The sequence below is a fragment of the Drosophila novamexicana genome, unplaced genomic scaffold, assembly GCF_003285875.2.
Source record: "Drosophila novamexicana strain 15010-1031.04,08,12 unplaced genomic scaffold, DnovRS2.1 tig00000739-arrow-arrow-pilon, whole genome shotgun sequence".
Classification (NCBI taxonomy): Eukaryota; Metazoa; Arthropoda; class Insecta; order Diptera; family Drosophilidae; genus Drosophila; species Drosophila novamexicana.
In genome coordinates, this window is record NW_020824819.1 from 2,793,638 (window position 1) to 2,819,130 (window position 25,493).

Sequence of the window (25,493 nt, forward strand, 5' to 3'; positions counted from 1 at the left end):
TGATTGAAAAAAGAAAAAAAAAAAAAAAAACCTAAAAATCAATTAAAAGTGACTTCAAGAATTACCATATCAACATTCTCCAAGAAGCATCTTTTTCTATATCGGGTAAGTTATAAAAACGAGTTTCTTCCATTGTTAAATTAACTATATTTTATTATACCGTACTCAGCGTACAGCAAACTCAGACGTACGTCTAAACGAGTTAGTTGCTTAGAACCAGTTCCTCGGTTCCTCAGTTTCTCAGACGGCCTCGCCTTCTCCAACTAACAAGCGAGTCTCTGTCTCTGTCTGACTCGCAGCTTCTCTTGGTGACTCGTCAATAGTTTGCAGACTCTCGAGCTCATTTTAAGTTTGCAACACGTTCCCTTGGCACCTTTTTTCCCCTCCAGACTATTTACTTTTTTCTTACCTGTTCAACCAGAATTCGATAAACAAACGAATGCGAATCCCGGCTTTCTCTTATACCCTGTCACCATGTGTTTGCTCAAAGGGCGCCTGACTAAGTAAGGCATTGATTTATATACCCAATTAATAAATTATATTATGCATTGTTCTCGTTAGTTTTTCTATTTTTCAATATACTAGAGGATCTAGAGGATCATTACAGGGAAATTCTGTTCGAATATAACTAAGGCAATAAAATTCTTATACTCATGTATGAACTACAAATATTTTAAGGAAAATGCTTACTAAAGATTAGTTTAAAAATCTGGCACAGATCCTTATCTAGGGTCATTGTTGCTATATCACACAGTGGGTCAGCAGACGGTAAACTCTAAAAAAAAAGATTGTAATTGTGTATGCATTAAAAATACAAAATATAATCTTGTTTATATCTCGGCTAAAGAGTTTTATTTAATACCAGAGCGTGAAAAATTAATTTTATAACATCTTTAGTTTCTTAAAAAAACCTTAAAATTCAATGAGTTCATGTTCTTTTATATATCTCAGTAATTATAATTTCTTCGTGATATTTACAAAAAAAGCGGCCATATTTTTCTTGAATGACTGAGGGCTCGACTAGGTCAAAATTCTAAAAGAAGATTTCTGATATATTAAGTATGCACGTTATGCAGGCATAATCAGACTTTTTTGCTCTGTTCATTGTAGAAGCACGTTTTCAGTTCATTTCACATTCCACATATACTTTTTACAGAGAGCATCTACACGTTGGGAAGATGTTGACTGTTGTCTCTCTCCTCTCTTTTTGCCTGTGCAGTCTGTTTGGCGTTCTAGTTCTCTCTTATGCTCTCTGTACTTGCGGCCGCGGGAACCGTTAACGTGGCGCTGCCAATTGCCTCCAGTTTCTGCTGCAGCACACGACAGTCGTCTTTAGCTAGACATAGAGATGTGCATACAGATCTTTGAGGCCTGATACGCAGCTCGCACTCGTTCCGTTTGTTGGTTTTCACGATTGCGCGTTGGTTTACGGCTGTAATTATTTCCATTATTTGTTAGTTTTAGTCGGCATGTGCGTACAAACAATAGAAACACAAACGACACATCATTTATTTATGTTTGATTTCATTTTGGCGCACTTTACGACCGTGCTTATCATTGCTACTGAGTTTTTAGCTTCCTGCCAATTTGCAGACTATCAGATTCATATATAACTGGTATAAAGTGTTCTCGTCGAGAGTGCCCGACTGGGGAATACCCTTTATCATGCATACCAACCCAAGGCACACACACAATCTGCACATTTTATATTTCCGTTCCGTTCGGTTGAAACGATTGATTTTGTGCAATATCAGTTGTTGACCCTTGCGACTCTATTTATAAGGCTGCTTTGGACTACCGAATATAAAACTTCTTGGATTACCATTCGATCAGCCTCAAACCTTTTTTCAAAGAACTTTGTTCAAATTTGTGTGTTGCAGCAATTTTGAAAATTCCACTCGCAACTGTGGAAATTTGGCGGAAAAATTGCAACTGCTTTTTCCCATTTCTTCAAACTCATTTTCAGAGATCTTTGGGAAATTTTTTTTAATACGTTCTTCGCGAAATCCAGCGCCCGTTGATGAAAAATGCGGCCCGCAAGTTTAATAAACGAAAGTTTATTTTTCGGCTTCAAGATTCTCACGCGCGGAAACTATTAATTCAAGCTTTTGCTTCCTTATTTGACAGCCCTAAAACATATTTTCAAATTGACGTGAAGTTCGAAATAGCACGAGCAAATTTTAATTTTTCCTTAGCCAAATCTGGGTGAGGAAGTTGTATACATTTTAAGCAGAAAACTTGCCACGGGCAAGGCCGGGGAATACCTGTTAGTGATAGTATAAATGTAATTTTTTAATGATCATATGGTTCCCAAAGATCATGAAGTATAAATACAATTTTATGAGGAACATATGTACTTGAGTTTGATAAGCGTCATGGAACATAAATACGTGACTGACATTTCACGCGAAATTTCTTATCATTTTGTACGTACCTCTATTTAGGGATGTATGTGTGTGTGTGTGTGCGTGTGTGTGTGTGTGCGATAGAATGCTATAGACGAAAATTGCTGACGTAGCAAACCCTGCCCTCAGACTGCTTTAGAAATGTTGAGCCCTTTTTAGGCACGATGATAATGTTAACATGACATGTATAAATTATTATCATCCAATTAGTCTAGTCCATATAACCTTTACCATTAAATTTTAGTGAATGAGATTAGCTTCCAGAGAAGCATGTCCATCCCAAAGTGTATCGTCTGAGTGTAATTATAGTTATAGTTTCCTAAGGTATATCTTAGCAATCCAGTTCTTATTGCATACTATAAACTTTTACTGTCATAATGGCAGAATGTATCGAAATATAAATATAACAAACAATGCTGCACACTTTAACCAAGCGAAAGTATTCTGATCTAGATTGCCCGACTGACATATACCCTAACTTCGGGAATACTTTTTAGTCTCTCAGTTTAAAGCTGTCGACTTAAAACTTTGCAAACTTTTCATCCTTACCAGATGGAACCGGCCGGATCGGACAAATATATCATCAAACTATTTTCTTGTATGGAAAACTTCTTTATTTAGCAAGATATCTTGACTCAACTCGGTACTTATTAGTTTCACTATACTTCTCAAATATATGGACCACTGAATCATATAGCTGTCATAGGAGCGATCGGTCAATATTTTGTATGCCAAAACATTCTCTTTTCTAAGCTATTTTCACCAAACTCAGCATTCTAACATATCTGCAAAAGCGCAATACAAATGCAAGGGTATGAAATCATCGGCGTGCTGAAGATATCCTTGCTTTCTCGTACTTTTATCAATTTAAAATAAACCCGGCCGGACTGACGGTTGTTGATGCTGCTCGAAATGAACGAAAATATAAACGACAACTTTGCTGATAATTTGAAAACTCAACTTTCAAATATTTTGCTGCTATCTATATGTGAATATGTAGAGTACTCATATCCGTTTTGTATAACTCGTTCATGGGGTTTTTTGTTTTTGCCAAACATGATTTATAGCCACAGCTTAATCGTGTTATAATTTTAAATGCGCCAAGTCATCTGCAATTATTTTTTATATTTTTAGCTGATCTCCCTTTTGAATTTCATACTCTCATAAACTTAAAATGCAGTATATTTTGCTATGCGTTTCACTGCGAGTTTAACAAATAAAATAATCTCAATATCGAAAGTAATGGACCAATTTTCTGGCCATTTTTTTTTCAGCTGACAGATTGGGTATATTTTGAAGCGTTTTAATTTCGTAAATAAAAATGTTTTTGGTTTTTAACTATAAATATATCGAATATATCAGATATTTATATATTTTCTACTTGCCTTCCTCGGGTCTCGAGAAACGTTATCACTTTTTAAAGCGCCAATTCATATATTTAGATTGTACGAAATTTAATGTCAATGTGAAATAATTTCTGTATGCACTATCTACAAATGAATGGTGCGATTGTTGTGCATTTGAAAAGTGCATAATATTTGTAGCAAAAGTACATTGACATGATAATAATGAAGTGTACATATTTGTAGGCGCACATACAATCATTTTCACTTATACTTGCTGATTCACTGCAAAACGCCGACGAAGAAATTGCACATGTAAGAGTGGCCCAGTGAGGGAGTGTCCGACCATAAGATACCCTGAAGCCAGCAATACATAGACGTCAATTGCCGAGCTCCTTACGCAGTGTGTGTGTGCTTCTTCGTTTCTTATCCACACACTCTTTGAAAATGTGAATAGATATTCAAAAGTAAAAACAAAAGGTTTTACAAATGAAATGTAAAATTTTCCTTATCTGTATTGAAAACACAAATGTGCGCAATAAAAACGAAAAGTTTAATTCATTCTGTGTATAATATATGAAAATATATATCTATAATGTAAAACATACTCTTTTACACCCAATTCAGGGTTTCAGTTTTTATATTTGTCGTTCATATAAACATACAAACGGATGGGCCCTTTTTACCCATTATGTACATACACATAGTATATATATATATATATACTCTTTATCCAGGCGATGCGAAAATGAATCGCTTGCCCTGTTATTGGCACAGCTGGCGTAGCTCAAGTGCTTTAACTGATAAATAGAAGAGAAACAAAAATAACTCATTTATTAAATATACAAAATGAACCAAAGAATTGTCTTTAGCCTCTGCAAATATTTCTCTGTTCGATGTTATTTCTTTTGTTGAAAATCTTTCAATTGTTTATCTGTGCCGCAACAAATAAAATATTTAAATTTTTAAGTATACAAAGATGATTAGCACAATTTGCGCAATTAAAAACATTTTCCACTTACCCTACCCTCAGCTATACTTTTACCTGATTCATAAACAGACATAACCAGATCGCCAGACGGATTCACAGCCAAATTCAATGTTGCTCCCAGCAATAGTAATAGTTTCTGATAATGAGATGCAGATGTTGATCAGATTTAAATTTTGAAAGCATATATCTTGTCAGTGCTAAGGCCGGGAAATACCCGCTAGATTTCCATTGCGTTGAATAGAACTTTTTCACCCGATATCCGACGTGCAAAATTAAAATCCATTCGTACAATCTTGAATTTTAAATCTATCGAATAAAGAGCCAAAAGTTGGAATATACGTTTCTATATCTAAATATTAAAGCTCGGGGAATACCCACTAATACATATACTATTTATAATCCACATCTGAGTAGAAAATCTCTCAATTGTTTTTCATTGTGAATATTTCAAGTGCAAAGCACTGATAGTTCGCTTTAATTCCTCATAAATTCTTTGTGATATCGGCTCGCAGCCGCACTTTAATTAATTAGTTTCTATCACTTTAAACATTTTTGTTTGCTGAGTTCAAAGTGCTGGAAGAAGAGGTGAGTCGGCCCGTGGGCTTGGCTTAAAAGTGGATGTAAAGGTTTTATGCAAATGTATGTAACAGGCAGTAGAAAGCACCACCGATCCCATAAGGCTTATATATTCTTGGTCAGCATCGAGTCGAGTCGATCTAGCCATGCGTATCTGTCAGAATTTATACGAGACAATGATTTGCTCCAATACAAATCGATATCGAAATCCCTTTGTTCCCCTATGTTTCTTATGTTTTAAGAGCTAGACTCGCCAAATTTGCCGCGTCGCTTTTGGAGTAGTCAATACAGGTATATAAAGCTGTCGCCTCCAAATGAAATGGAAATTATTGAGGCATAATAATAAATATGTGTGATTTATGGTATTCGTGGCATTTTTAATAAATGCAAATAGTTATATATTACATGCATGTCGATGAATTTCGAGTGTGCACTGATATCATTTAATGTCAGTCAAGGTCAGCAAAAAAATTACCGATTAGTGAATAAGTCCACAAAATAATCGTGTCGTGCGGCACCCTGTGAGTACAGTGATTAAAAGCATGAAAGTATATATATTGTATTCTATATTGTTATTACACGCATCAATGCGCAATATGCTATTTACCTTGCATTGCAAATAAGTCTGTGAGCTGGCAAATGTTTAACAATTCATCCATAGATAATAATTTATACATAAAAGGAAGTCCAGCTAAAAATTCTAAGTATTGTCAAGACTGACTAGATGATTGGCTACGTTCCCTAGCTCACCGGTGCTAGGTAGCTGAAAATGTGTACTCAAGTTTCCTTTCCACCAATATGGGCTTTTGGAAAAGTTTAAAGTTTGTCTGAAAATAAACAACCCACGCAGCCATATGACTGAGGTTTTCTAACCTGACGTCCTTCTAACCTGATTTCCTTTTGGACTTACAGTATAGTTACCTTATAAGTTCAAATTGTCTATTTTAATTTGAAGGACAAATCTTATCATGGGCTTATATTGTTTCATAATTTTAGCTGCTTAACCTGACGTCGACAAAGCTGCGTCAGCAGCCGGCTGGTATCCCATCCTGAATCCTTAACTCGAGGCTTGGCTCGTTGTATTTATAACTTGAACATCGCAACTTTCCTTTCGATTGTTCCTAAGACTCTGCTAAACTTATTGATGAGCATCCATTTGCATACTTGCTGTTAATTGTTTAAGTTATTATTCGTTCAGACCAACAAGAAATTTAAATAAATTTCGGGTTCGATGCTGTAGAGTATATAAAACGAACATTGTCGCTGGCCATCGATCAGCGTGGTTAATAAAATCCAACGAATATATGTACAAAATGCCACTCCACTCTACATGACCTCGCATTACTCTTTGACCTTGCGTGCCGCTCAGATTTTAGCTTGTGTGCTTTTTTTTTGCCGTAATCGTGATGTTTTACACTTTTTAGAAGCTTTGCGGAAGTGGGAATCAAGGCCCCCTTTACCGCACACATTTGTTTTTTTTTTTTTTTTTTTTTGAGGAATAGCGTGGGTTCGACAAACTTTTGACAATTAGCAACACTTGTAATTTTATGACTGACGTAAAAAATATGATTATTATTCCGTAACTAATCTTTACGTTCTCTTTCCTTATTTCGTGCGTTGCAGGTGTCATGACGGCTGCAGCTTATGCGTCAACGCGGTAAAAGGGAACGGCTCTGGCGTATGGTGCTAATTCGAGCGTTCCCTCAACTGGAAGCACAAGAACTCAGTTGTAACATCCATCGCACACAAACCTGATCAGCGCCAATACAAAAACCTGATGGTGTTGACTTTCGAAGATGCCTTCAGCAAACTCCGAAGACTTGCGACGAAAGTTTCTAGTTGTACAACAGCAACGCTCCGCACCTCCCAACCTGACCAGCGACACCCTATCGCAGGCACAACACCTCACACTGATGTCGAATGCCCCGGCAATGGTGGTGTCGTCGACCGGTGTGGAGCCGGAGCGCACCTATGTGTTTCCGGGCACGCATCAGGTGGGCAACACATCCACAGGTGCCATTCCTGGTGGGCCTGGAATACCCGGCGTGGCTATCATATCCAGCCATCCGACTACCACGCTAAATCCGGGCGGCTCGTCGCGAGGCGGTCACGCGCGGTCTGTCAGCCATGGCGGTGGCGCTATTGTCGCCGTCGGAGCCGGCGGTCGGCCCATAAAATCGGCCATGAAGGGACACCAGCGTGCCTTCTCGCAGGGTCAAATTACGGATTCGCCGCCGGGTAGTGCTGTGCCAGCGGGCCGTGGCCACAGTCGTGTCGGTTCCAAGACGGACTTTATTCTACCACCCGGACACAAGGACGAGCCAGTCAGGGAACGCGAATTCGGTCCGTCGGCGCCAAACTCGGCGACTGGCGGCCGCGGTCACTCTCGACAGGCTTCCCGCTCCGAGTCGATATACACGCTGCGTCGCACCGAGGCGCCGCCCTGGTGGAAACGCCTTAGCTTATGCAACTACGATAGCAATGACAAATTCGAGGAGCGCTGCTACAGAATGGTGGTGCCCAACCACACGGTGCCGCCGAAAACACCCAAACGAGAGCATCCCAATGGCCAGTTTGTGGGCAATAAGATACGCACAACAAAATACACGCTGCTCTCGTTCATACCAAAAAATCTGCTGGAACAGTTCCATCGCGTTGCCAATTTATACTTTATTTTTATTGTTTTGCTCAACTGGGTGCCGGCCATAAATGCCTTTGGCAAGGAGGTGGCCATGATTCCGGTGATCTTTGTGCTGGGCGTGACGGCCGTCAAGGATTTGTTTGAGGACCGGCGTCGTCGAGCGTCAGATAAGCGCATTAATAATACGACTTGCCGCGTATATGACGGGTAAGTCCAATTCAAATTGTTAACCAAATTTCTATACTATACAACTTTAAATTTTTGACTCTTTTTATAAAGTTGATTGTTGCACTTTTTATGTTATAATTGAAGTAGCTCGGCTTGCAATATGATTAGATGTTCATTCTTTCAAATCTGGCCAATAAAAATGGGTAAAAAGTGTAAATTGTATTTGCGCAAAATGTAAATATATGTAACAGGCAGAAGGAATAATCTCCGACCCCATAAAGTATATATTCTTGATCAGCATAAATAGCCGAGTCGGTCTAGCCATGTCCGTCTGTCTGTCCGTCGGACCGTCCGTCTGTCCGTATGTATGAACTCAAGGATATCAGAAACTATAAGAGCTAGAGACTTGAAATTTTAGATGCAGGTCCTCCTAGTGCCTGCGCACTAGGATGGGATATACCCATTTTTAATGGGCTCAGGGTATAAAAATCTTTAAATGAAGAGTAACATTCACAGCCTAATAACAATTTTAAACAAGCCACCAGCAAAATTTCGTAGAGCCTGTCGATTTTTCCGAAATACCACGCGAAACTGAGAGATGTAAATTTTCCAAATTTGCCACGCTCCACGGCCTAAAAACTGCATACTTAAAGATCCGATCGAAAATACAAGCGTTCCAATTTGCTATAAAAATAAAGGTGCCGGCTGCAGAAAAGAATCTGAAAACGAACAAATTTTGCCAGTGCGCCTTCTGCTACATTGGGTTAAGCAAAAGTTGGGCTACAGATTGCGCATGCAAAGCTTGCAATTTGTTCGCAACAGATTATTTTCATATGGTAGCTAGAAACCGATAAACAGACATAAAGCGTGTAGCAATAATGGCGACAACAACAAAACAAGCTAACAAACAAAAAACTAAAAAACTTTCCCTCGAAGTTACTTCGAGTTGTGGCTGCCCCAGCTGGCCTCTATTTGTGCCCCCTTTTAAGCTTCTTCTACAATGTCTGCTTGGCTTGGCTGTCCCACATTCGAGTGTCGTCGGCGGTCGATGCTTCTCAGCGGCTTGCCTCGAGAGTTTCATTTATTTATTTGCCCCTGCACGCGTCAACTTTCCAACCCAAGTGACAATTTACTTAGTTGTCGCCTCGCCTGCTCGTGATACCTGGCCCACGCCCCATTGACGATCTTTTCTGGAGTTATCGTTAGCGCTGGCATTTAAAGCTAATTTCGAGTTTTGTTTAAAGCTAACAAACACTCCTGCTGTGTTCCTGTTGCTGTTCTGGCATTAATAGTTATTGTTGCGGCTCTCATATTCGGATCACAGAGCAAAAAGAAGTACATTGGTTTTGAGTCAATGTCATCTGTTCATGTGTAACACATAGAGCCTAGAGTCTTAAAACTGTGTTAGTATTTCTGATCCCCACATATAAAGAATATATGTTGGCCAGGCCCAACTTTCATTATTATCATATTATTTTAACCAAGGTGACCTCTTTCGGCAACAGAGTATTGTACAGTCGGTTACATGTTACTTGTTGCTGTTTCTGTCTGGTTTGCTGTTCAATGAACTTAGGCATTGTTGTTGCCAATTAAATATGGATTTTCCCGTTTTGTTTTGCATAAATTTTCGATAGCCCTGATGAGTGTACCCTTGCCAAAGGTATTTTAAATTTGTCACAAATCACATCTGGCTCGCCTTAACGCCTGTTCATGCCTGAAGAAAATGCCTTATATTTAGGAGAGTTAGTCATCAATTTCACATATTAAATTCCATTTGGTGGAAAAAAGACCGGTGAAAACCTTGTGAATTTCCATGACCAATTCTATTTACAAAAGCCGATTATTATCTTTTGAAAATAATTGTTTTCGGCTGTTAGAGTTTCCACTCATGGTTTCCGCAAGTCGACAGTTACAAATGCAAATGGGCAGAACGCATACCAATTGTGGAATATGCGTGATTTTGAGTGCCAGCAACAGGCCAGGGGCACATTAAAAACGCCCACCAGCCCGAAGGCCATTCGGCCAACGTCCAGCAATGGCCCTGCTCATCTCACGGTCTTCCCATTTCAGCTTGCCCTGAAAACCGCTATCGAGTTCACGACCATGTGCAATATCTAAAATATGAATGAGTCATTGTCGCTTGTGCGAATGTGGCTTTCTCGTGGTAGTGTTTGCTCTCTGGTTGTGAAACATTAACTAACCAGCTGACCAATGGAATGTTTACAAAGATCATTGTATAGGAATCAAATTTATTGCAATCGCATTATTGCACCAAACACACCTTCAAAATATAGTTGTCAACTGACAATTAACAACTAGTCAGACAAATTAAATAAAATGTGATGCTTGATCACTTCAGCTTGGCAAATTCGACCAAATGTCTGCAGAATTAAGCAATTTAAGACACAGAAACATAGTTTTTAGAATGCACAACCTTTCTTAACTAAATAATATGATCAGTGTTTATGTGTTATGATAGTTTACATTTACCCGGATGTGAAGATTTATTTTCAGTAAGGAGTCTTCCTATATTATATACTAGCGGGTATTGCCCGGCCTTGCCCGTGGCACGTTTTCGGATATTGTCTTTCTCCCCGTAACATCTTGTGATGTGTTATCTTGCGAAGAATCTTGAAGCCGATAAAATAACTTTCGTTTATTAACCTTTTCCGCCCAAGAGGATGAACTTTGCAAAAACGTATTAAATACTTTCTTTCGTATAGTTGTATATATATATTTGTGAAAGTATGTGTTTCTTTTGATAACTTTCTGCTTAGGCCTTATCGAATTTCAGACACGACAATTGTATACCATGATTCAATTGCTTGGTTTTGTTCTAAACTCCAAAACAGATTCTTGTAACTAAGTGCAATAAATCATAAATTTTAAAGTTGCGCCCTCGACAAGATTGCTGCATTTAGGTTATATGGAAAAATTCCAATGGTCCCCTTAAATCTCAATTACATGGACGTATCAGCACAGTTTGTCGCTATCAATTGCAAACAATGAATTGCATATACAATTATAAAATTTGTACTTTACGTATTTGTAATACTAATGCAACAAGAATGAGACAAGAAATTTACACAGAAGTCGAATGTAATAAAACATGCAGATATTACGTTAGACAGACATTGTCTTCAACATAGACTACAATTTAAAGATATGTTACTTTTATAAAACAATTTTCTTAATTCTGTATAAATATTTCTTTTTATACATGTTGGTAACAAGGAGTGTAAATGCAAAATAAATAAATAAATTGCAGATGCACTAAAGTATATAGTATACATTCTTGAGAAGCCGAGTCGTTTTCTCCGTGCTTATGTAGTGGCTGTTCTCTATGAAATAAAAAGATTAAGAATAATAAAGATAAGGCAGAAGTATTATCAAAGAATTTATTTTCATAGTTTCGTGGCTGGGTGCAGGGCTTCTTATACTAGTTACGCTTTATTTAATTATTCCTCCAATCATGGCACTCGCAAGTGCAAACATCGAGAATGGATAACTTATTGAGGTGACAATTCAAAGTTGCTGTGCTGTCAGCTGCCGCCTATCCCAGACACATGGCTGCCAAGTGTGGACTTTCACCGAAATCGCATTAATATTCCAAGACCGGGCCCGTGCCTGAGGCAAGCGGTTTGTAGGGCCACAATTCGCACCTCCTCGGCGCTTAAATTGCTACAATGACAAAGAATACGAGACGTGTTCAAGGTTGTTGTTAGAGTTTGTGTGAGTCCGTATGAAAGCAAAATAAATGAATATCCAAATAGCTAGCCTTGGAGAGCATGCGAAACAGCTGCATATAAAATATTATTAATTATATACTATAGGTACAAGTATATCTCTTAATCGAGCTGTACTCTCGCCGATAGACACATTAATTATACCCTGAACCCAATAAAGATTGGTATAAGGGTATATTGTATTTGTGCAAAATCCAAATGTATGCAACAGGCAGAAGGAAGCTTCTCCGACCCCATAAAGTATATATATTCTTGATCAGCATAAATAGCCGAGTCGATCTAGCCATGCCCGTCTGTCTGTCCGTCCGTCCGTCCGTATGTATGAACGCAAGGATCTCAGAACCTATAAGAGCTAGAGACTAAATTTTAGATGTAGATGCTCCTAGTTCCCGCGCAGATCGAGTTTGTTTCCGATAATCGATAACTTACTCCGTTTCCAAGCAATCGATAAAAATCGATATCGATATCCTGTTTTTTGGGCAATTTTGGTAAATAATAAAAGCTAAAGTCACCAAACTTGACACATAGCTTCTAAAATAGAATATGTATATGCATTTGATGTTGGAAGAAGAGGGTTCAGGGTATCCCTCTTACTTGTTTTAATGTTAATATCCTCCGCATTCATACTAATAAGTAGAGCTAGTTAGCTCTGATCTGGAGTGCCCGACTAGGAAATACCCTAGACCTTCTTCTACTATGCCTTAATAGAAAGAAATGTTTATAAAAAGTGTATTTCCCTGTGCTAATTTAATTTATTTTGGTTATACCATGAATTGATTTTTAAGCAAAACAAAAAGTGAATTATACATACAATAGAATTGCAAATCCAATTTTGTTTATAGAATTAAATTTATTACGGAAATTTTTGTGTACGGACAGACAGACGGATATGTATTCTTTGTGGGCTCGGATCTGCTTTCTTCCAGCTGTTGCGCACACTTACACAAAACGAGTATACCCTGTTTAGCCATTTCCAATGGACTCGGAGTTGAAAAAGGCAACTGATGACATTGAAAACGATTCAATATGGTTACTGAAAAACGAGTTTTTCGTAAAGTTGTCGCCGAACAAACCGGTTGGCAATCAGCTTTGTTGGCTTGTGAATTTGATCTTGTCTAGTAAGAATCGCCAATGGGCAGTTTCAGATTAGCTTTAATATAAATGCTGACAGAGACTTGTTAACTGGGCTATGTTAACAAACCTGAGAATATTATAAGCTGCCGGCATGTTTTTTCTCACTGTTTGTACTTCCAGAACTGAAAGGTGTGCTTTATATTGCAATGAATGCCCAATAGCTAACATTTGATATTATCTAAAATTTATGTGCAAATACTCTCGTAGAGTGTTGACAGGTTAGTAAACTAGTCTCGAGGCTGATCATTTTTTTTACTTTATCAGCCAAACTTTGGAACTTCAAATAGTTTGCAGTACGTTCAAAACACCTGCATTAATATTTGCCTCAAACCGCGTTGCCATCCAATGAAATATTAAAAATAAACCATGAAGCTCAGTACATTAAATGCATGAACATAATATTCTGATTTTTAAGTTTATATAAGATCTACTTACATATATCATTCCTCATTATTTTCTTCTATTTTTGCCATATTCGCTTGTCATAATAACTTAAGGCCGTTCGTCTGAACCGCATCTCGTTAAACACATAAATGAATCTAATTGTTGGCTTCGACAACTGATTGAACTTACTTGAACAAAGAACATCATTGTTATGTTCATGTATTTACCTTAGACGTTCCCAATGTTGTGTGTGCGTACTTACGTATATGTATATATTTACTTGAACATTGAACGACAAATTCAAAAGCCCAAGTATTTGACCTCTCGCATCTAGCAATTTTATTCGAAAATGTGTACCACTTCTCAGTTGAACTGGACCCTTCGCAATTGTGTAAAAGAGTATAATAATTTTTTGCAAATGACATTTCCGACCTCTTATTCCTCCGTCTGTCTGTGAGTCTGTCCTTTCGCAAGTAAGAGTTTACAAGAGAACCTAGAAACTTTTCATTTTCAACGTAGCTTCGTCTATTGCCTACTCAGAAGGAGTTTGAATGCTTCGGTCCATAAATAATAATAAGGAACGCTTTGGACAGGAAGTCAAGGGTATTCTCGAGTCGAAACAGTCAGAATATTCTTGTTGCTTTACTTTGTTGAACAGATACATTTTACTATTAATGACCTCGTTGCTTGCTTCATTAAAAAAATTAGCCGCATGTTAGCCACAGTTCAAAAAGTGCACATTGATGTCAATTCTAATAGATAAAATCTGATGTACATGCTTATTAAAAAGCAAAGATTTCGGCGACGGAATTTCCCCACTCAAAACAAATTACCAGCTAATGGCACTCTGCAGGACCTTCAATATGACCTGGCATGGACATGGGCATAGCTCGAGGGACACATAATAAGCAATAATGCATTGGGCATTCCCTTACTGCAGAGAAACAGATAAAGAATGGCCCTTTCCTATGACTGATTGCTATTGACCAACAAGAACAACTAACACAAATCAACTGCCGACCAGTGTTAGGAGACCACGTTATTAATTATTAATTTAGGAGCACAATCGAGCGATTTGGAAGGCCCAACAATTGTAGCCATATGTGGATGACATCTCCTTCCCCTTACCTCAGCTGTCTCTGTCAGGGCTGGCACATTGCGTGCAGAGAGCTACTTACTTGGCAAAATTGTCTTTTCGTTTGCTGAACGCGCCCGACTTGAGGGAACGGGATATGGATATGGCTTCGGGTCTAATGACAGTTTTTGCTTTCGCTGGATAATGGAAAAGTGCTTCAATAGCGTTTATATGGTTGATTCGTGATGGAAACAATTGAAAAATGTAGTAGTATTGTCCATGTGGGTGAGTTTCTTTATGAGTAAACTTAAAAATTGATTACAAAAGTCTTCTGCCTGCGTTTCTTAGCTTAATCTAAAGGATAATGTGATTAGTGAATGTGCTTATGTAACGAGCTTACACAAAAACTTGAAATTTGCACATCACAAGTTATGCAGACAGACAAATGCCCACGTATCAGGATCATGTAGAGTTGATTTGATTAACTGAAGATTTTTTAGTTTCTTTCAAAAATAAAATTTAAGTAAAATTATTGATAATCTTTGTTTCGGCATATCTCAGCGCTTATAAGAGCTACAGATATTAAATTAATTTTAGTCTGTCGTATAGTATAGTTAATAATAATGAGAAAGAAGGGCTATCTGCGGCACGCCGAAGATTTAATACCCTTGCAGACCGATCGTTCATATGGCAGCTATATGATATATATGAGGAGCATAGTAAAATTAAGATATACTAACAAACAATAAGTTTTTCATACAAGAAACTACTTTCGACTTATCGTTGCTATGGCAGCTATATGATATAGTAGTCCGATCCAGCCGCCCAGAAACAGCCAAACGGACAGTGGACTCTTGATGCTGATAGAGAATAAAAGTAGTTTATGGGATTATGGATCGGAGACCTGTACTTTTATGCGTTACACATTTCATGACAAAATATAATACCCTCTACAAGGGTATATAAAATAAAACCCCAACTTACTCTGTCCAACATTCCGACGTGTCAACTGCCTACCTTCGGTTCACCCGCCCTATGTGCCCCATCTAGTGGGCCCTGACCGACTCGGGCCGATATTAGCTCTGCGTGAGACTTATTAAATGATTAAGCATTTATTCCGAATGTGTAGGATTCTAGTTCCAATGAGTTTACCCTAGGTCTATGTAAGTAACAGCAGTGTATTGTTTGCTTCCAGAATCGATGCAAGGAGGGAGAGAGCTCTGCTCGCGTTTTTATATTATCCCTCTAGGGCCCTGATTAAACATGTTTATAGTATGTTTCTACTTACGTATGAGCATTTTATTGGCTTGAGCTATGAGGCATGCGCGTGGGCTTACTCAAGTGAACTTTAAGTAAACTGCTTTCGTACATTTACAAGCGTCATCGAATATCGTAACAATAACAATAACTACGCCAACCCACATGACCCACTTTAGCCCACATAAGTATATACAATTTTTTTCTATATACATGTTATGGACATATCATTCATGGGGTGGGGAAGTAGCTTATTCAACACCGATTCCACAACCAGCATATATGAAGGTCTGCGTGTCGTCATGAAGTTTCTCGGACTTCAAAAAAGTCCAATCATATTCTGATTACAATATTCTTAGATATATAATATTTATCGTGGCATCTACAAAGTATATATACACACACAGATATATAGCTAAGTTCGCCTCAATTTTTAATCCGATTTTGCTCATCATAAATTTTGGCTTGAATTTTTATAATTATTTAATACCAAATGGTTTTAAATGGAATCCATCTTGGATTGTGGCTCATGAAATCAAAACGTGATATCATATCGAACCGGATTCTAGCACCGTGGGCAAAAATACACGATAACTGAACCTTTATTAAAATACAGACATGTAAAAATGAAGTTTTTAATCATTATTTGAATAAACATTAATTAATATATCGCTGAAATTGGTCGTTCCTGCATTAATTTATTTAATAAGAACAATATACATAATATTCCAGATATCCCTGAATTTTATATTTACGATAAAGTAGCAGATTATACACATTAAATAGGAATCTCCCAATAGAAAAGTTCAATGTTTTTTTCTTTTAAAACAAAATTTAATTTGAACAGTGTTTAATGTTCGGCATCCAAAAGATAACTTCTCACTCCAATGTGGTTTTACAAATTTATGCCAAGTTTCTTTTACATCAAATATATACAAAACCAAACCTGGAACAAATAAAAATTGTAACAACCAGGTAAATAGAGTTGTAAAAAATGCAATTAATTATTGCACTTTATTTGCAGCTTGCTGAAACTAATTTAAGCAGCAACTGTTGGACTTAAAGCCAGCTGAAACTTAATTACATTTATTTGTTTTCAACAGGTTTTTTGAATCAAAATAAAAACAGATTTTCTGAACGCGAGTTTTCTGGGAAATTCGGTAATCAGCCAAATAGCTTTGCAGAGAGTGAAATTTGTAATATTTATATTCATACGCGTCGCGATTTACAAAATCGAATACAAACTTAGACTTAGGCTAAGACTATCTACTTGCTAAATTGCTTGGCCCTGTAAATAATGCAGCAATTGACGGTCTCATCGTGTTTAACTTCATAAATTTTGCATTTCGCTAAAACGCCCTGTAAATCGAGGCAGTCCCCAGCAGGCGTAAAATCCCCGAAGGCCCATTAAAGATTCAACATTATTTAACCACTTTGGCAATAATCGAGCGTCGCCTCCAGGCCAATTAGATAACGTGCAATAACCGGAGAAACTTTGAGAAACGAGGCGCTGGAGATTTATGCCTGATTCTTGCTAAACAATTTAGCTATCGCAGCCTTTTAAATGGACTTGACACCTATGAACAGTCCACAGGTAGTTGTAATCTTGTTTTAACTAAGCGAATAACCCAAATCTAAAGTAAAAGTGAAACACTCACGCGAAGTGCGAGAATGCCAGTTTGAGTCATTAGCATAATGAGAAACTGAGCTAAAGCGACAGATATTCTCAAGATAAGAAGGGAGTTCAAAGTTGACATCCGATATTTGAGTTTTTACTAATTATATGTACGTCATGTTTGTGTGTTTGAAAGATTCAGACGAATCTGAATCTACATCATATACATAGTTCCCATAGTTACAAGCGGACAGTAAAGTTGCTCATTTTTAAAATATCTTGACCAAACTCCAGTCGAAAACCAGAAAGAGTTAATCTAGGAGATACCGTGATTCCATCGCTCTGATGCCAGCTTATGGCTTAACATGCAAGGCTTTGCACAATTGTCTTAAAGTGGCGAAACTGCAATCCTGCAATCAGTTGGCTGTCTATCAACCCGTACTAAATTAATACAAATAAGCTTATCAGAATTTTTATGAAAGAGGTATATTACTTTTGTCAAAGTCAAAGCCGCAATTCAATATCTAATCGGCTAGGTCCAAGATAATTTACAACAATCCAGCTGGAAAAAGTATATTGATGACGCCAACAAAAACTTATTCGATTGTTAGGGCTCAATTTTCAAACGGAACCTTATCACTGCCAATTAGAGAATTGAATTTGGAAGACACCCAACCTAATAACTCTCACCTGCAAGCCAACGGACAGACACAACAAACCCACCAACGACAGAGCCGCAAATATACAGGGTCTTGTAATTATATTTGTAAGGGCAGCAGTAAAAGCTTGTTGTTGATATGGCCCGAGTGCCCGGCAAATTGCTTTAGAATGTGCAATCTCGCTAATGACCCAATTTAAATGATGGCAAAGGCTTTCACCGCACGGCTCCGGGAGTCGACGCATGTACTGCTCGTCGCTGTTCATGGCATTGACGGTTACAGAATTTAAGGCTAGGTATGTTGGAAAATTAATCTGAAATCAAGTAGGGCACGAACATGCCTGACACGAACAATGCCAACACTGACAGCAGGCAGCCTGGATGGAATCGAATTAGGAACCCTTGACACGCAAAGCGTCCACATGGACGTTTCTATAAAGTACAATTTTTCATCACAAATTGCAATGTAACTTGGGTGGAAAGTGAATTAAGCTGGTCAAGCTTTGGTTTTTCCATAAATGGTTAAGCAATGACCACATAACGCTTTCATGAGTTCGAGCCAGAGTCACGAATCGAATGTTTTCGCTTAGGCCAAACCTCGGCCATGCTGTCCTTGGCTGACAACCTTGGACTGGCGCATTATCTAGCAATTTCCTTGTTACTTTGCTAACCACTTTACTAGCTCTAATGGCGCTCACCTTCGTTCTGTTTACACAAACTCCCACCATCTTTGTGGAATATCCTATTTCTTCTACCCAACCCATTCCCCTACAATTGGACAGTGGACGGCCGAGAACGGCCGCAAAATGCTTAACAATCCAACTTCAACTGCTGAATGATATATTATAGATTTTAATATCTAACTCAATTAATTCCGCTGATTAGGTAATTCATTTAAAAAGACTACAAAAATAATGTATTAATCTCTTTTAGTTTTAATAATTCTGCACATATACGTAACGACTACCTATACATAACATTACCATATCTTATATGTATTAAAAAGCTTAAATAATATCAAATGCCTAATGGTGAATAACCTCTGCTTGCTTTTAGAGAGACGGAGCGGTATAAGAAAGTTAAGTGGCAAGATTTGCGTGTCGGGGACATTGTCCATCTGTCCAATAACGAGACGGTGCCCGCGGATATTCTGCTGCTACGCACCAGCGATCCCCATGGGGTCTGTTACATTGACACGTGCGACTTGGACGGCGAAACGAATCTTAAGCGGCGTGAGGTATTTAGAACCTTTTGCATCAAAGGGTTATCTTGGTCATGTATGCCAGATATTAATGCTTCGTTATTTCTAATTGCAGGTTGTACGCGGCTTTGCGGAAATGCAGAACATGTTTGTCCCCAGCAAGTTTATGAGCTGCGTAGAGGCGGATGCGCCAACAACAAAGCTTTATAGATTTCATGGGGCCTTAATACATCCAACTGGGGAGCGAGTACCAATATCGACCGAGTGCCTTTTGTTAAGAGAGAGCAGACTGAAGGTAAGTCCCACAACCTACAATCTGCCACAAATATGAACAAATTGTACATTTTAGAATACGGACTACATTGAAGGCATCGTCGTCTATGCCGGGCATGAAACGAAGTCCATGCTGAATAATAGCGGCCCAAGGTACAAACGCTCCCAGGTGGAACAGCAAATGAATATTGATGTGATATGGTAGGTATCAGAAGGCAGAAAGTGTCTGCGCATATTCGAAGAACAGTACAATTAATCAAGGAGAATTATAGGTCTACTTATAATATAAAACCTTGAATGGGATATTCATAAAATATTAGAAACAAAAAACTTTAAAACTTAACGACTAAATTGTTAAATGCGACTTTTTTAATTCCAATTACAAGTTTTCTGATAATGATTAAAGAGAATAGAACAAGAAAGGAGACCCCGATACAACGAAGTTGTATAACGATATAAATGCAGCTATAAGCAGGCTTCGTTAAAAGGGATTTCCTGGGCCTTATATAATTTAAATAATTGTACGAAACCTTGTAAAATAAGTTAAGACAAATGTCTTCGATAAGTTTGCAACAATTAATATGGTTGATGCATTGAAGTTCCAACATGAAAAGAATTTATCAACATTTTTTACGGTTAGGTTGTTTTTCAAATTAAAAAATTATATTTTCAACTATTTTCTGATAACACTTTTTAATGACCACGTGAGGTTCCCGTTTAAAAGTGCTCTTAAAAAATAAAACAAAATTTTCTGCTTCGTAGATTTTTATACGAACTTGCCTAGCAGCGCTCGCCCATCCCTTTATTTGGTAGCTAAAAACTGTAGCATGTATTATATTAATGTATTTGCACTTTGTATTTGTATTGTATGTTGCAGGTGTGTGATAATATTGTTGATCCTTTGTGTTGTTGGCGCCATCGGTTGCACAATGTGGTTGCGTTCGTTTGATAATTTTCCCGTACCCTATTTGCCGTTTGCCGTCGATGCTGCCTACGAGGGCATGCTGACTTTTTGGACGTACATCATCATACTGCAAGTGATGATACCGCTTTCCCTGTACGTGACTATTGAGCTGTGCAAGATACTGCAGGTGTTCCACATACATAACAACATCGATCTGTACGACGCGGACACCAACAAGCAAACGGAATGCCGTGCCATGAACATTACAGAGGAACTGGGTCAGATACAGCACATATTTTCTGATAAGACGGGCACGTTGACCGAAAACAAGATGATCTTTCGTCGCTGCGTGGTTAACGGTGCCGATTACAACCATCCGCCGTCTGAGCTGGAAAAACTGTACGCGAAGCCAGGAGCGCCGGCCCCCCCACTTTTGCCCAACGAGACGCTGCAGGACGATATGCAAAGACTGACTGGTGCTGGCGGGGGCGCCTATCTCACGCCCCACGCGCAGTGCATACAGGAGTTCCTTGTCGTGCTGGCTATCTGCAATACAGTCATCGTGAGTGCGGCGCCACATCGAGATTTGATGAACGCCAGCGGCATCATCGAGTTGCAACAAAGCGGCAGCAGTCCAGCGACGGGTTCCTCGCCGTCCGTAATGAAGCATTTAAGGCCGCGAGGCAAGCTGACGACTACTACGACGACGTCAACAACCATTATAAGCGGTGTGCCGCAGGCTGGAACTATGGCATTGCCAACAGATCGTTATACACGGCTGGCCGAGTCGCGCTCTGTGACTCCGTCGCCACCTCCTAATCTACTGTTTGCCATGCCCGCTCAAAGCCACCAGCCCACGCTTTCGCCGATTAGCAGCTCGCCAGAGTCGACGCCCAATTCGGAGTCGCCATCGCCCCCAATGAAAAGTAAGGCGCTGTCCAACAGTATTTCACCAACTGGTCGCGCCAAGGCTGTAATCAACTCCAAAATCACCAGCATAGCCACATTCTTAAATGCCAAGACGCAAGGCAAACGCCTGAAGATAAAGTGAGTGCTGACTGCCCGATAATTCTCGTTGGGCTTAATAAATTGAACTCTGACTTAATTTACAGCCAAACTAAGACGCAAACAATCTACCGAACTGCCGACGGGCGCCCTCTGTACGAGGCCGAGAGTCCAGACGAGTTAGCGCTAGTCAATGCAGCATATAGCTACGACTGTTGTCTGCTGAATCGCAGTCCGAATCACATCCTTGTGAGCATGCCAACGGCTGGCGCCACCGTTGAGTATGAGATACTTAAAATACTGCCCTTCGATTCAAGCCGCAAATGCATGTCAATAGTTGTCCGGCAAACAGGCACCCAGGAGATTGTCCTTTACACAAAGGGTGCCGATAGCTCTATCATGCCCGTGCTGGCACCTTGTGGCAATAACAGTCCCGAAGGTAAAAGCAACGTTGATTTTTTATCCGCATTTATTTTAAATCTCTCGATCTAATTTTAAGGGTTGCTTCGTGAGCAGACGCAGCAGCAGCTGGATCGCTATGCTCGAGAGGGTCTTCGAATTCTGGTGATGGCGAAGCGGAGCCTTAATGCTGCGGACTATACGGACTGGTGGGCGCGCCATCAGGAGATTGAAATGTCGTTGGAGAATCGAGAAAGACGACTACGCGAATCATTCGCCAAACTAGAGAGCAATCTGACGCTTTTGGGAGCCACTGGCATTGAGGATCGCCTACAGGATGGTGTGCCCGAAACGATAGCTTCCCTACTCTCGGCGGGAATTTCTGTGTGGGTACTGACAGGTGACAAGCCAGAGACGGCAATCAACATTGCTTACTCGGCAAAACTTTTCACACAGCAAATGGAGCTGATCAAGTGAGTGAATGAAGATCTCTATTCAGCTCATTGTCTTGACCGTTATCCAATTAATTTTGCAGGCTAACCGCTCGCTCTCGAGATGCTGCTGAGACAGCCATAAATTTCTATTTGACCGAAATGAGGAATGCAAAGGCGACAAACTCCACGGGCTACATCTTAGCGCCGCGCTGCAAACCTCGAGCCTTGGTCGTAGATGGAAAGACATTAACGTTCATATTGGATCCCAAGTAGGGCACTGCACATATCCAGACTTAGCTCTGTCTTAAACTGTATCTATTTTAGGTCGAAGTTGATTCTGCCTTTTCTCAAGTTGGCCAAGGGATGCGCTTCTGTGCTCTGCTGTCGTTCAACTCCACTGCAAAAGGCCTATTTGGTCAAAGTAGTCAAGGAGGAGCTCAATCTACGTACGCTTGCTATTGGAGATGGGGCCAATGATGTCTCAATGATACAAATGGCCGATGTGGGCGTTGGTATCTCTGGCCAGGAAGGCATGCAAGCGGTCATGGCATCTGATTTTACGCTCTCACGTTTCCGTTACTTGGAGCGGCTGCTTCTCGCACATGGTTACTGGTGCTATGATCGCCTGGCACGAATGATTCTCTACTTTTTTTATAAGAATGCGGTGAGTAAAGCTTTCAAAATTTAAATGTTCATATTGTATTAATTCTGTACTTGGTTTCGCAGGCTTTTGTTTTCCTGATATTCTGGTATCAATTATACTGCGGCTTCTCCGGCTCTGTAATGATGGACCAAATGTATCTAATGCTTTACAACTTATTATTCACCTCACTGCCTCCCCTTGCGATTGGTGTCTATGACAACCGAGTGCCAGAAGACTTGCTATTGAAAAATCCATATCTGTACAAAAATGTAAGCTCATCAGTGCTCATATGGCGTTGTAGCATTGAATAATCAATGGAATACTAATAACAGCATTAGTGTTTATATATATTTATGTATTATATTATATGTTATCTTGTTTTTTAGGGTCGCTTGGGTCTCGTATACAGGCCACACGACTTCTGGCTGGTTCTTTTAGATGCACTATATCAATCTCTTGTCATATTTTTTGTTGCCCTATGCGCCTATTCAGAAAGTGATGTGGGAATCTGGGAATTTGGTACAACCATAACGGCGAGCTGCCTGTTTGCAAATCTAGTGCACTGTTGCATTGAAATACGCTCTTGGGTAAGCTCTCTCAACGTACGTGCTCACAAGTGTTATCCATATAAACTCTCTTTTCTGTCCAGACGCTGCTCCATGTCATATCAATACTGATAAGTCTGGGCTCCTTTTATCTATTCTCCATCGTATACAATTCTATGTGTGTGAACTGCTTTGGACTGCCCTCTACTTACTGGGTTATCTTTAGATGTTTTGCATCCGCAGTACACTGGTTGGTTATACTACTTTCCACTGTGGTTGCTGTGCTTCCTCGGTAAATTGCCGCTATAATTACATCTTTTGTAACTCTGCTAATTAATTCAATTTCCGTTGACTTTACTCTAGCTTGGTCCTTACCACTGTACGTACCTCTATGTGCCCCGACGACAGCACCAAGGTCATTCTTCAGAGCAAACGCGAGCACGGTAGAGGTGAGAGTTTGTTAGTTACATGGTCGCGCTCGACGTCAGCCTCATCAATTTATAGGTAAAAGGCACAAAATAAATCGCAAATAAAAGTAAATTACAATTATAAGTTCCATTATTATGATTTTAACATTAAAAATTTGTTTAGCTATGCATGTCCAATATTTAAAGGCATTTTTCTTAACGTTTTAATTTTTATTATTTTGTGTCCTTTTATTTATACATTGTATTTGACTTATTCTGTTGCTGAATGGATCGACTTCTTACGTTCAATTTCTTGCAGAATCGCCGATTATGGGTCTAAGAATCAGATTATAACCTCGATTACCTGATCCAGCGTCAACCAACAAAATTGCCAGACGCGACACTCACTACAAACCAACCGTTACCCATGTACTTTAAGTTTAAATATGTGGCCTTTCGACACCGATTAGTATAACTTAAATTAGACAGTTTCATTGACAAGCTTCAACTCTTTCGTTAATGAAATTCAATGATTGTAGCTATATTTAGTAGAAATTTAAATAGAATGATTGCCGACTAGACCGTAAAGATGAAAACATTTTAGTTCGAGTTTTGGCTTCAAATTGAATCGGATCAATGTATCACTAAACTAATATGCATGTAGTCGTTCATGAATATTTATTTGTATATAAGTAGAGATTTAATTTACGTATATATTTAGTGCACATAGCCACGTTACATGGCGTAATTCTAAAAGTAACAACGCAACTCTTATTAAACATAACTGATTAAAATAATACCATGTTGATTTATATGTTTGCATGCAATGCATATGGATTAATTAAGCGTCTTTTACGCATATTTATGTACTATATACCACAAAAGAGAGACGAAATCTTTTAATACTGGACAATTCAAACATTACCGAACTTCAATGTTCGATGTTCGTGAAAAGGCTGTGATTCTACACTCATGAGAAATATATTTATACATAAGAGACACCAATTTACATTATTTAGTTTCATTATTTCAAGTATTACAAAAACAAATTGTTTTTACTTTGTTGCATAATCAAATTAATCTTTTATACTTTCCTTTAAAAAAAAAATCAATTTAGTTAATATAATCACATAGCTGTTCTAAACTTTTTACCTTAATTATATGTATATCGTTTTGATAGAGAACCGTATAACAACAATTAAAACTACAATAACATTGTGTTAAAAAGAATAAAAATTTAGCTGAATATATACATTGTTGAAAAGCAAAACAGAATAAAAACAAAAATTTTTAAAAATAAATGTATATTTACTAAATAAAAAAAACCAAACCAACTATTAATTCCGTCAGTTGACCTTTTTTGTATATCATAGCAAAGCGTTTTACAATTTTGTGCCCAATGTAAAGCCCAGATGAAAACCTTACCTATATATTTGTATCTATATCGAAAATTGAGTTTTTATGAGAACAGTTAAGTATTGAATAAACACACATGTATAGATTATGAATTTTGGGTCCTCGAAAACTATTTTTTCTCTGATCTTCCTTTGCAGACAATAAATTGAGTTACAGAAGCTAAAAACCAATTCTTTTGCTTTCGCTTAAAACAATTTTCAAACCACTAATCCATTGCGAAGTGTACTTTTTTAGTTAATTGTCAAATTATCGTGTAACCTAATCGAAAAATCT

The 25,493-nt window shown here is 38.6% G+C and overlaps 1 protein-coding gene across 2 annotated transcripts; it reads left to right on the forward strand.

The window, feature by feature from the left end:
* Positions 1-25,010, forward strand: LOC115763477 (probable phospholipid-transporting ATPase VA). 2 transcript variants are annotated; one of them, XM_030706062.1, is made up of 15 exons: positions 1-105; positions 6,939-8,163; positions 19,050-19,230; positions 19,310-19,489; positions 19,544-19,668; positions 20,345-21,418; positions 21,484-21,815; positions 21,876-22,248; positions 22,311-22,478; positions 22,534-22,873; positions 22,936-23,121; positions 23,239-23,439; positions 23,502-23,689; positions 23,761-23,901; positions 24,124-25,010. In XM_030706062.1, exons 2-15 carry the CDS (start codon positions 7,112-7,114, stop codon positions 24,170-24,172), a joined length of 4,590 nt encoding a protein of 1,529 aa, XP_030561922.1. In that variant the 5' UTR covers positions 1-105; positions 6,939-7,111; the 3' UTR covers positions 24,173-25,010. The 2 variants fall into 2 exon arrangements, with proteins under 2 accessions (XP_030561922.1, XP_030561923.1); XM_030706063.1 differs by having other exon boundaries at positions 23,761-23,846; positions 24,124-25,009.
* The last annotated feature ends 483 nt before the right edge of the window (positions 25,011-25,493 follow it).